This window comes from Delphinus delphis, chromosome 5, assembly GCF_949987515.2.
Source record: "Delphinus delphis chromosome 5, mDelDel1.2, whole genome shotgun sequence".
NCBI lineage: Eukaryota > Metazoa > Chordata > Mammalia > Artiodactyla > Delphinidae > Delphinus > Delphinus delphis.
In genome coordinates, this window is record NC_082687.1 from 8,593,995 (window position 1) to 8,607,669 (window position 13,675).

The 13,675-nt window shown below is 35.1% G+C and overlaps 1 protein-coding gene across 1 annotated transcript in view; it reads right to left on the minus strand.

Annotated features, from left to right (window-relative positions):
- FAM13A (family with sequence similarity 13 member A) overlaps window positions 1-13,675 on the minus strand; it is a 336,376-nt gene that overhangs the window by 267,304 nt on the left and 55,397 nt on the right. The window contains exon 4 of the mRNA XM_060011983.2: window positions 10,615-10,792. Within this exon, the coding sequence (XP_059867966.1) occupies window positions 10,615-10,792 (178 nt within the window). The remainder of the gene's footprint in view (window positions 1-10,614; window positions 10,793-13,675) is intronic.

Below are 13,675 nucleotides of genomic sequence, written 5' to 3' on the forward strand. Positions count from 1 at the left end.
ACAGACTTGCCCTTACTATTAGATTTAATTATATGTAGTTGCAATATTTGGCCATTTTGAACTAGAAAAATGGCAGTTTTATATGGTTTGACCTATACTTCTATTCAGCTGAGCAAGGGACAATGATAATGTAGAAATCTTTCTGCACCAATGTGGTTTCTTTCTCTCTGAAAAGCAATTGATTATTCTCTTGCCTAGTTCAGAGTTTCAAATGGAAAAAACCAAAATAAATTTCAGTTCTATTTTAGCTTCTGTAATCCTAAACATCGATACTTTGCACACTTCAGCTTTTTATCCATAAAAGTATGAGAGTACCAACTATGCTTATGGATTCACCCTGAGAAATACATAATTGAGGAATATACTTTTTGTACACACACAGAATTCAATATACAAGTCTGTCATCTTCTATACAAAAAAATCTTGGCTATGAGCAAACAAAAAAGATGTAAAACTAAAGGATTTAAATGACATGAGAAACATTATAATTTAATGTTTTGTACAAAAAAAGGATTAAAAAGGTATATAAAATGTAAAACATAAAATTTACAAAAGAACATAAAAAGAAAGCTGAAAGGAATAGACAAAACATTTTCAGTTAGTAATTCTGATATTACCTAGGATTACTGGATGATTTTTCACCGTATACTTGACAACTTTACATGTTTTTTTCAAACGTCTACAATTTTAGGGAAAAAATCTGTAAGTAAAAATTGGACTAAATGGGGAGATATGTCATTTTACTAAATGAATGACTCAATATTAAATATTTCAAACTCTACCTGATTAAAATTAAAACTCAATGGGAATTTTTCAATCTAGAAAAATATTCTTATGTTCTGGGAGAATATATGCACATAATTATCCAGGAAAATCCTGAAAAAGAAGAATTAAGTGGAAGAATACCACTCATGACATTAAAATAGAAAGGGTATGATACTAACACCAGAGAGGCAGGTATATTCATGTAGGGGAAGAGAGCCCAGATAAGGCCAAAATATATCTAAAAATTTGATATAGTAATGACAAAAGTGACTTCTGAATCACTTGGCAAAGTATGAATTACTCTCTAGGTGTTTGGTTAGCAGGCTAATTATTTCAGTGAAAAATTACATTTTTTTAAAAATTACATTCTTAAAGCATACCTTATTCCAAAGTAAATTTCACTAGAATTCAGTAACAAAATATTTTAAAAATTATAAATATGCTATGATAAAATATAGGAGAATATTTAATAACTTTTAGATTCCCATATACCTTTTCTAATATTCACGTATACTCAAGATTTCATTATCAAAATATGAAACTGCAAAAATATTGAGACAATATAAGTAAATATTCTTACAACCTTGAAGTAGAAGGTCTTTTATGGATAACATCAAACACAAACAACACAAACTGATATACAGGATTAATAAAAATTTTAAACTTCTTTATGGCAAAAAGAATTATGAGGTTTAAATGTGAATTATATATAAGCTGTGAGTATTTCTAATATATAACAGTAGATTAATAGTTGTACTACAAAAGGAACTCTTACAAATTGATTACCAAAAAAAAAACAAAAACAAAACCCACCAGCTTAGAAAGACTGAAAAAAGTAAAAAGGCAATTTACAAAAGAAAAACTATATGGGAAAACAGGTTTTTAAATATTTTGAACCTCACAATAATCAAATAAGCAACATTTTTAACAAGAAATAATATTCAATTATATTGGCAAATATGAAAAATAATAACATCAGTATTGGAGAAGGTGTGGGAAAGGGGAGACATTCAGAGGTGGACACTCCAGCATGAACTGGTACAACCTCTCGATGAAGAAAAAATTTGTGCTACAAATATCCTTTGACTAGTCAAGTCTACTTCTAAAAGTACATCCAAAGAAAATAATCAGTGATGTGTGAAAAATGTATGTTCAGTAATAGTCTCTGCAATGCTGTTTATAGGGGAAACAGTTACTGAGTGGTGATTAAGAGCTTGGAGCTGAGGAACTAGGCTGTCTGGATTCAGATTCCTGATGCTAACCTCTTCCTACCCATGTGACCTGCAGCAAGTTTAACTTTCTGTGCTTCAGTTTCTTCATGAGTAAAGTTCAGACAATAATAGTATTTGCCTCATAGGGTTTTAAGAATGAAATTGGCAAATAAATGAAAAGCACCCAGAACATTGCGAGGAGCTTAGTAAGCACTCAATAAATGTTACCTATTATCATTGCTGAGAAAAAAATTGTGAAATGCCATTTATAGGGATGGCTTAAGTGAAGGATATTGATCAAAAGATCAGAACACTATGAGGTCATTAGAAATGACGAGGTAAAATTACAAGCATGGAAAAATGCCACCGTAGATGACATTAAGTTTTTAAATAAGGGTTACAAAGCAGGAATACTTTACTACCTCATCTTTAATCGAACAGATATAAATATATATGTGAGCACTCAGAGAAAAGAATACGGAAGCACATAAGCCGAAGTACAAAAACAATGACTGCATGTGGGTGTAGAATTACGGATGATTTTCATTTTCATCCTTATACTTGCGGTTTTTTGGTATGAAAAAACCTTTTCTTTTTAAATTAATGTTACTTTTATAATAAAAAATAAACTTATACCCATTTTGAAAAAAAGGCAACTGGAAAGTCAATTAACACAATTAGAAGTGATGGGTGATTGATAACGCAGAAGTACAGGCAATGAAGTAACCACGGGAAAGGGCTGGTCCAGGTTTCAGCAGAGAAAGACCAAACTTTCCACTCACCCATTCTTTAATTGCCAAAAACATGTTTATGGAGGATGACGATAATATATACAATTGTGCTAAAAATTACTTGAACAACTTGCAGTTTATAAATAGATATGTCAACAGGTTATAAATATATAAGTATGTGAGACTAGGGCTTGGGCTTAATTTTTTAAAAAGATCAACCATCTACATTTTTCAATCCAAATGACCAATTTCCCAAAAGTAACGTTTGGGCTACAAACCAAACAAAGCTTCTTAGTAGCAGTTAGCAGGTAAGATGACAGCAACATCGTAGGCTTATCTGGTTACACATCCTGTTTATGTCTACAAATTTAGCTGATCTCATCTAATATTAACTGATGTCCAAATACCTAATTATACACACACACACACACACACACACACAGATCATGTAACCACAGGTTATAAGTCAGTGACTTGGTACCATTAACTTACTGTATTATTTTGTTTTCAACGTTTGAAAGAGGCCAATAGCAGCTTTAAAACCATTTTTATGGTATCTCTAAGCAAAAACATAATATTTCCGATAGAAGCACATGGGGAAGGCCTTATCATTCAAAATCTAAAATTGATTGATCTCTTTAAGCTTCAGAAATACCCATATTACTGATTACCTTATTAACACTGAAACATCTGTTTTAAGGGATAGGATTAACTTCCTGATCTATAGACAAAAGGCAAAGGAAGCATAGGGATGAAGCAGAGTTTGATCAAAATGGCTTACTCATCCGTAGCAATTAGCAGATTTGTTTTAATTACTGGATATTAAATTTTGATGTTACTGATATTATTAAATGATGGAAACTGAGTCTACACAATGAGTTTAATGCAGAGTGTCAAGAATATTAAACAACCAAAAAAAAAAAAAAAACTCAGCTAAAGCATCATTAGGGGGTCTTTGGTCTCTTCATCAATGTCTATTTAACAAATAGATTTTTAAATTAATAATAAGAGTAAATACAAATATTTAGCTTTTTCTAACATCATTCTCAGCTTTGAATACTTTTTCTCAAAGGAAACTTCAAACTCAAAGGACTCCTATAATAATACCGGGGAGGTAAAATGTTTACAGTGAAGTTGCTGTTTATGAGGAAATTAGGTTCCAAAGTCAGCATGTAAAAAAAAAAAATCATGCATAGCCAACATTATTCTTTAAAGTTCTTAAAGTACAACACTCTCACCATAACTTAAGAAACTAGATTTCTTCCTGTATTGGAGCAGCCTGCTGAGCCCTTAGGTGCACAGGGCCTTAGAGCAGATGCTCAAAAAACAGAAACAAAAACCAGAGACTGCGGCAAGGATGGGGATGTTGGTGCATAACTTTGGAAGTAGGGGACAGGTCAACATGGGTGAGGAAAAGAGGCAAGTGGGGATGTGAAACAATGAATAGTGCGCATAGCTATTTTGCAAAGAACACCAAGACACACAACAGTTTGTTTGAAAGACGCTGTTTGATGGCCTGGAATCCAGCAGGTGGGCTGCAAGGAGAGAGAAGCCATGGCATGCAGTATTCCATGGGAGGGTGAAAGAAGAGATCTAGCTGGTTTCCTCCCAACTCCTGTTCTGCATTGCTACGGTTCACTCAGAGGGACTTAACTGTTCTAGACTTTCAGGTTGCCTTATTCAGCCCCTCTGGCAGCCATCAGGAATTCAGATGCTAGTCCAGAGTCCAAAAGTGATGGGGGAAGCTCTGGGCAGGCGGCTGGCTGGCCCAGCTGCAAGGCAGCAGCCAAGGAGAAGGATCCAGCATTCCCAAGGCAGCTGAACAGTCTACCCCTGGTGGCAGATTCGTCTGGGAGGTGGATAGTGCCAAGGCAATCTGGGGAGACACACATCACAAGATGTGTGTCTGATAATTTGAAGAAGTTGGTTTGTATTTAGAAGTTTTACTGGACAAGAAAAAATATCTTCTTTAAATATTAAAAGGCATACTCAATACTGTATGATCATAATACATGTAAGAAGAAAGTGAAAACGAAGACAACTGAGGTAAACAAAATGTCATGTCTCTCATCTCACATTTCTAAGGAGCTCACGTCATTAAGCAGTATGATGGGCAAAAATGTATAAAACCTGATCTTTCCCTTAATGCAATTTTAAATGTGTTCAGTTAAATGTATACACATTTCAACACCACTTTACCAATTGTCTACTAGGCACCAGGGCTTTCTCTTATAGTCCCACTTAAGCTTCAAAGCAAACTCTATAGGTCCCATTTTACAGAAAACTTAACAGAAAAGTAAATAACACAGAAGGTCGCACCTATCAAATGACAGAACAAGGACTAGAATAACATTCTTTTATTATGTCATGCTATCCAAAATCCAGTACCCATTTTAATAATTATCAAAACTTAGGAAAGCAATTGCTTCTAATCTCTAAGAATAACATTCTTTAGGAGGACGTGTACTTGTCTTAGAAACTAGAATATTAGGGATCTCCCTAGAAAAACCATATACAACTTACAGTCCAAAGTTTGCTGAATTTTTCATAGAAAAATATGTATTACTGTACCGTAGTATATTATAAAAACATTATTATCACATTATTATACAAATATAGTGAACTTTGTGGGCCTCACGTGCTCCTTCACACCAGAAATATTCATTACCCCAGGTGCCGAGAGTGTTGCCTACTTATGGCTCATAGCCAAGTCCCTCCCCTAAGATTACACCACCTCCCTGGGTACAGCTCACTTCCAGTGACTGATGGAGATGGGGTAAATGGACCAACCTCCTTGACTCAATTTAGGGTATCTCTGAAAAGCCATTCCAGCTTCTAAGTAATGCTGGGACTGAGTGAGGCCTTTGTTACCACTGTACAGCAGTTCAACTTCTGCCTAATCCTTCTTCCCTCTATTCCTTACAGGTATGGTTCCAAAGAGCACTACCCAATAAAACTCCTGCTTGAAACCTCAGTCTCAGGGCTTAGAACTTGGACAATCCAAACTATGACAAGAAGAGATATTGAATATTGATTGATATTCAATATTGATATTGAATATTGAATGTGATGTGACAAAATGAGACTGAGAGATAATCAGAGTTTTAAATGTGTTTACTAGGGGAAAAAAGAGCGCAAAATAAATAAATATCCAACAAGAGAAAAAAAAACCAAAACCCTGAGGACCTGATAGGAAAATGGGCAAAAACACGAACAAACACGTCGAGAGAAAGATACACAAATGGCCCTTAAATATAAGATGTTCCACTTCATTTATAATAAAATATGTTAATATTTTTATTAACTTAAAACTATGTTAGCACTAGCCATGAAGAATCTGAAAATAAAATTAAGAAAACATATTTAGAATAGCATCTAAAAGAATACACATTGAAGAATAGATTTAACGAAAGAGTATGAAATTTGTGCTCAGGAAACAATAAAACATTGTTGAAAGAAATTAAAGAAGACATAAGTATGTAGAAAGACATCCCATGTTCATAGAATGGAAGATTCAATATTGTTAAGCTGGCAATACTCCCAAAATTGACCTACATATTCAAGAGAATTCCTATCAAAATACCAGCTGGCTTTCTTTTGCAGAAGTTTACAATATGATCCTAAGATTTATATGGAAATGCAAGAGGCAATCTTGAAAAAGAAGAACAAAGTTGGAAGATGGACATTTCTTGATTTCAAAACTTACTAAGAAGCCATAGGAATCAGGACAGTGTGGTAACCGCATAAGGATAGAAATATAATAGATCAATGGAATAAAACTGAAAGTCCATAAATAAACCCTAACCATATGGTTAACCAATTTCTGACAACAGCGCCAAGACAATTCAATGGAGAAAAACAGTCTTTTCAACAAATGGTACTGGGACAACTGCACCCAAAGGAATGGAGTTGCACTCCTTCCTTACATCACACAAAAATTAACTTCAAATTAACTCCACAGACTTACGTGTAAGAGTTAAAACAATAAAGCTCTTAAAAAAGTCTTCATGGGTTAGGCAAAATCGTCTTAGATACAACACCAAAAGCATAAGTGACAAAAGAAAAAACTAGATATATTGGACTTTACCAAAATTAAAAATTTTGTGTTTGAAAGGACACAATCAAGAAAATGAAAAGACAACTCATAGAATAGGAGAAAATATATGCAAATCCTGCATCTGATAAGGGACTTATATCCAAAATATAGAAAAGACTCTTACAACTCAATAATAAAGACAAAAAATCCAACTAAAAATGGGCAGATGACCTGAGTGGACATTTTTCCAAAGATACACAAATGGCCAATAAGCACATGAAAAGATATTCAATGTCATTAGTTATCAGGGAAATGCAAATCAAAACCACAATGAGATACCACTTACCATGGAGACTCTAAACTTCCTCTGAAAGGGTAAATGTAATAGAAATATGGAAAATAGGAAGAAGCCATACAAACACCAGAAACAAACTCATGTATGTGTAGGAAGTTAATATGTGACTGAGTTGGCATTGTAAATTAGCAAAGAGATGTACTGCTCAATGAATGATTTGGTAACAATTAGCTATCTACTTGAAGAAAAATCAAACTGGATCCATATGTGATAGATACAAAAATAAATTCTAGGACCTCCCTGGTGGCACAGTGGTTGAGAATCCGCCTGCCAATGCAGGGGACACGGGTCTGAGCCCTGGTCTGGGAAGATCCCACATGCCGCGGACAACTACGCCGGTGCACCACAACTACTGAGCCTGTGCTCTAGAGCCCGCGAGCCACAACTACTGATCCCACATGCCACAAGTACTGAAGCTCATGTACCTAGAGCTCGTGCTCTGCAACAAGAGAAGGCACAGCAGTGAGAAGCCCACGCACCACAAGGCAGAGTAGCCCCTGCTCACTGCAACTAGAGAAAGCCCACACGCAGCAACAAAGACCCAACGCAGCCAAAAATAGATAATTAATTAAAAAATAAATTCTAGATAAAGTAAAAACCTAATCATAAAAGCCTATAAATATGACAAAAGAAAAATGTTTTGTAATACCTTTATGATATTATTAGTATTAAGCAAGACATTATTAATATTAAAGATCTAAATTCTGATAAAAAGAGGAAGAGTTGACACATTAAGTAAATTAAAATCAAAAAAATTTATAAAGCACCATAAATAAAGCTAAAAGGCAAACAACAGAATGGGAGAAAATGTTTGTAATCTTTCTAACGGACAAGAGACCTAAAGAACTTCTACGAAGCAATAAGGCAGGGTACATAAAGAGTCAGATGTGCACTGCAACTGTTTTAATAAAAAATCGACAACCTCAGTGCTCATCAATTGAGAGATAGTTAAGTTAGAATAAATTCACACTTTTAATAGCTAAAAGAATGAGGTATATAAATACTTTGTCATTAAAAGTTCTAGTGTTACCATAAAAACCATCAAGCTTCACAATATATGCATCTTAATCCCATTTATATTTAAAAATAGATTTATGGGACTTCCCCCTCAGTCCAGTGGTTAGGACTCCGCCCTTCCACTGCAGAGGGCGGATTCAAACCCTGGTTAGGGAACTAAGATCCCGCAGGCCATGCAGCATGGCCAAAAAAAAAAAAAAAAAAAAGATTTATGGCTATGTTCAAAAAGAAGAAGCAGGGGACACTTCCCTGGTGGTGCAGTGGTTAGGACTAGGTTCTTCTACTGCAGGGGGCACAGGTTCCATCCCTCATGGGGGAACTAAGATCCCGCATGCTGCACAGCGTGCCCACCCCCCAAAAAAAGGATACGTATCTACCGGTATGTATTTTACTGATTTTATCTCCAAAGAGAAGCGGTTGAAATGGGAGGAACTAACGGACGATATTTTTATTCTATATACCTCTACACTGTTTGAATATTTTACAGTGATAATATTACCCAATCATCTAAATTTAATAACCCATAACTGGAAGTACATGTTGAAAACCTGGTAATTAAGAGTCACCAAGAAGCCGAGCTTCCAGAATACCAATCATATATTATTGGTATTTTCCTTCCAGTTTTATTATTGTATACCTCATAACAATATCATTTTGTATCTAAAATTTATAGCCTTTAAAAAAATAACATTTCATGAGGATTTCCCCTTTTCAGAAAAAATCCTCCTCTACTGACCATATAATGTATACACTGTATTCACCTAAGTTATTGAAAAGTATTTCATTTGTCTCTCAGTGGTTCATGGTGAGAGAACTGTCCTTAAATGGCAGGCTTTCTACTGATGATTTTTGTAACAGTTATGGACTAACTGTGGTCATTGACCTAACTGTGGTCACAGGAACTGAAGTAACTATTTTCTTGTCCTAAATCGGCGAACTTCAAGTTCGAAATAAACCATCTCTCCCTCTTTGGACTCAATCAGATAAATGAGTACAGTACTTAGTAAGTTCTTAATAAACACTACCTGCTATAACTATTATACTCTATGTCAGTGAGAAAAGTACCTAATAGTGACTTCAAAATCCAAAAGTTTAGAAATACACATCAGTTAGTAGATCACACCAATGTGAATGGACTTAATGCCATTGAACTGCATACTCAAAACGGTAAACTTTATATTATGTTTATTTTACCACAATAAAAAAAATTTGAAAAGCTATATTGATTAAAAGACTCATTTCTTACTGGATATTATAATTGACTAATTGAAGCAGAAATTCCAGATCAAGCCCAATACAAGTCAGCAAGGAAGTATGATCTGTATGTCATTCGATCAGCATTCTATTTACAAATTCATTTTCACCTCTTCTAGAATCTAGGGTTTCAAAATTACTGAACAGTTTTCTACTTACCTTTATTTCTTACACGTAGGTCACCGAAGGTTTACTCTGCAGATAAGTGTAAAAAAGAACAAATACAGTCTTTTTACTATCACAGAGCTCCTGAATAAGATGTTAGTGGAGCCCGTGTCTGAGATAGCTACCCACAAGACCCTAACATATCCTATGCCATTATTTGAAATGTAAATCTCTAAGGTTACAAGGGGGATTAGTTATTTAAGGTAGAATTTCTCTCCACAGTCACTACGATCTAAGCCAGAGTTTATATTTAGAGTCATTCTGACGACTGTAATATTACTAGTTCTGGGCAGCTGAATGAGTCTGTAGATAAATGGAGTGGATAAGCAGATATACTATTTAAAAACAAAACAAAACAAAACAACAAAAAAACTTGCTGAGAACTTCTGAGAGCTTTAAAGTGTCAGTGGTCTTTCTTTCTCTCTCCTTATAAGTAGAAGGAACATGTCCGATATCAGAAGTATTAATAGGAGAGTTAAAAGCAAAGTCTCTGGTTTACAAAATCATAGTTCATGTATCAATGATTAAAGAGCTTTAAGGAATAACAGGGAAAATATAAAGTTTTACCAAAGTTCTGTGTCTAGAAATATAGCACCTACCAAGGAGACTAGTTTATTTCTGGTCTATTCCTAGAAAGTAAATAAATGTAGCTGAGGTTACATTTTTCTCTCACTGACATATTCTGCTTGTTATTTTCCATCTATTAGCAATGATTTGAACTTTATCACTATTAAAAAAATTACATACTATATCAAACTCCTTCCCTTTTTTCTAATCAATGTTTAAGATTAGATTTATTTAAATGTCCATTTTAATGAAAGTAAAACTCATTTCCAGAATTTTAAATAAGGTTGTTTGGAACATTACAAATTACAGTTTCATAAAAAGGCATAGCTTCCTTCTTCAAAATTGGGATGGAAAAAAAAGGCTAAAATGCCCAATACCAAAAATGGAACTTCTCCAACATAAACTGGTTGACTTTTTAGTCTGAAATATGTTTCTACATTGCAGTGATTTCAGGCAGTTGTAAAGGAAAAGGCGATATGTGATGATATTAACAGCAAAACTTCACTAACTTACTGAAAGCAATTTGGCCCAAATACAGTGGCGAGATTGTGAACATTCATGCGGTTCTGCCCATGGTGCTTGGCTACTTTTGTCAAGAACTGGCAAAGGTACTTGAGGAGGCAGTAGTGGGTGTCTGGCAGCTCTTTTATTAAGGCTCTTAAGCTACTCTCCTGAGCATCATTTCTGTCATCTGGAAAGAAAAAAGAACAAAAAATGTTCTCAGGCATATTTTACAGTAACAATAACAAAGATACACCGGTACAATACATTATAACACTTAATTCAGAAAATCATTCCCAGGGACTGAGATACAGCATTATAAAGAGGCATTTTTTCCTTTTCTTTGATCTTCAAGCATTTGACTTTAAAGAATAACTAACTTATTCAAGACATCCTGAAAACCACAAGCTTTTTATTCAGTGCATAAAATAGGTTACTATTTCAATTCTGTGTTTTCATGACACATATTAAGATAATGGTTGGGTTTTTATTCATAGCGGAATCTTCCATTTGACTTTTGTCTTCCAGTCTGTTAAAAACAAGAATCTCTTGGTTGAATAAAATTTGATACAAGAGACCTTCCAGGATTATCATGAGTGACACCAAACTTAGTAAGCAGGAATCTGTGCACAGAGAAAACTGAAGGAAACTTTTAATTTTTACACAGCTTTTTAATCGCCCACGTCATATAGTTTAGAATTTGCTACGTGCCTCATACAAAAGCGGAATAACCTTGTATAAAACCAAAAGTATCCAACGATGTGCCAAAATTCACAGGCAGACGTGTGAAAAGTTCTCCTCAGTTCTCAAAGATTTGTTTGTTTTGTCAATATTTAAATACAGTGAAGTTGCTATCTTAAGTAATTTTGTATACTACTTTCTATCAGAGGAAAATACAAATCTTTTATAGCAAATACTTAAGCAGAATAATGACAATCCATCCTTTAGACGGATGTGTAAGAGAATGAAAATTTAACCCAGTTATATTTAACGCACATTGGATTCTTTAATTGAGATAGGCCAGCTGCTTTAGCCAGTCAAGAGTATAAGAAACAGAAAAGTGAAGCAAATAAGATGCAAAGGAAGAGGGCTGATGGTTAACACTGATTAGTCAGCGTTACAAGATACATAGGCAACGTGCCATCACAGGAAACAAAAACACAGAAAACACACAGAAAGTCACAGACTGCTACTGAGTGTCTGCAGAGCACAGGGTAAGAATGCAGGCTTGGGAGCCACTCTGGGTTAGGATCCTGCTTTAGCCACCTACTACCTGTGTGGCCTCGGACTCTTCACTAAACTGTTTCCTTATTTGTAAGTGGTAATAGTAACTATCCAGTAGGGTTGTGATGAGGATTAAATGAGTTGACAGTCGTAGAGTATTTAAAACAGAGTAGTTGACACATACTAAGTGCTATGTTAAGTATTTGTTACACAAACAAAATAACTTTTTGCTTTACCTTCATTAATTTGGTTTTATGAGCACACTGAGGTTTTAGTGAAATGTCTTTCAATATGAACCCTAATCCAAACCTAACCTTTATGAATATTAGAATAAGTGATGCTGTCAAAAATAGCAATGCCGGCCTTCCCTGGTGGTGTGGTGGTTGAGAATCTGCCTGCCAATGCAGGGGACACGGGTTCAAGCCCTGGTCTGGGAAGATCCCACATGCCGCGGAGCAACTAGGCCCGTGAGCCACAACTACTGAGCCTGCACGTCTGGAGCCTGTGCTCCGCAACAAGAGAGGCCGCGATAGTGAGAGGTCCGCGCACCGCAATGAAGAGTGGCCCCCACTTGCCGCAACTATAGAAAGCCCTTGCACAGAAGCGAAGACCCAACACAGCCAAAAATAAATAAATAAATTAAAAAATTAAAAAATATATATAAAAAAATTGCAATGCCAAAAATGTGTAGATTTCAATCTTTGGTAGAATCATATTGGAGAACATTCTATTTATGATTAGAATAATTATTTCTTACTGATCACAAACAATGTGATTCAATAAACTATAATGTTTAGGGCAAAATAGATTTCTTGATTCTAGAAGTTTTTCATATTAACTTAAGTTACATTTAAAAAAGAAATCATACCCGAATACTTTGATAATCCATAAAGACGTGTGTGGCATGTTGCGTATGATGGCATTATTTTCCACTGTACTATGACCTTGCCTACCAGGAATACGTAAGAAATGGAAATAATTAAGTTTGGAGTGATTAAAAATGAAGACTACCTATTTCTCATGCCTTTATATCATATAAATATGAACTAAGAGAAAATGTACTCCTATTTGGTTTTTTTGTTTCTTTTTTTATGGTGACTAATCCAAAGTGAGTCTGGATGTCTTCATGGGTGTGTGCTCTCATTCTAAAATTGTGGATTAATTCCCAGCATTTCAGGGTACAAGCAACAGCTTTCCAACAGCCTTGACAATGCACCCCTGCCCTTCTTTCTGGCTCTGAAATGAAACCTCAAATCCTACGGCAGGCAATGCGTGAAGACACCAGATCAAAAAAATATATTCAGAATAGTTAGGAATTTATGACATCTTTGAAAAAGAAGCAGTACTTTGATCATACTTCTAATATTCTGAAATACAGTGAATAATTTCCCAGGAAATAAAACCAATAAAAAATAGGAAGGCAGACATCTATTCAGAGAATCTCCAACTTAACAAAATACCATGAAATCCTTTATGGCATGAATGAAAGAATCGCTGAATATGTTTTCCAGAAGCAAAACTAAATATGCGGGAAAAAATATATCTATCTCCTTCTACCCAAGAGCATTTCTGCTGCCTCTGATGGAAGACAGATTCACTGGTTCACTCGCTGGGTGAGGACACGAGTGGCCTCTACTTGGGCGGCTCTGACAGCAGCACATCACGTTTGGACCTTAAATATTCATAATTTACCTCCTGAATTTGTTCAAATACATCGACAGGGCTGTCAAGACCTTACTTTATTAGCATGACATTTCTACTGGCCTCTTTCCATACCGATTAATTACATGCTACCGTAATACTGAGAATCTACCACGTGCACTGCGTTTCCAGAAATATGGGGTAAATA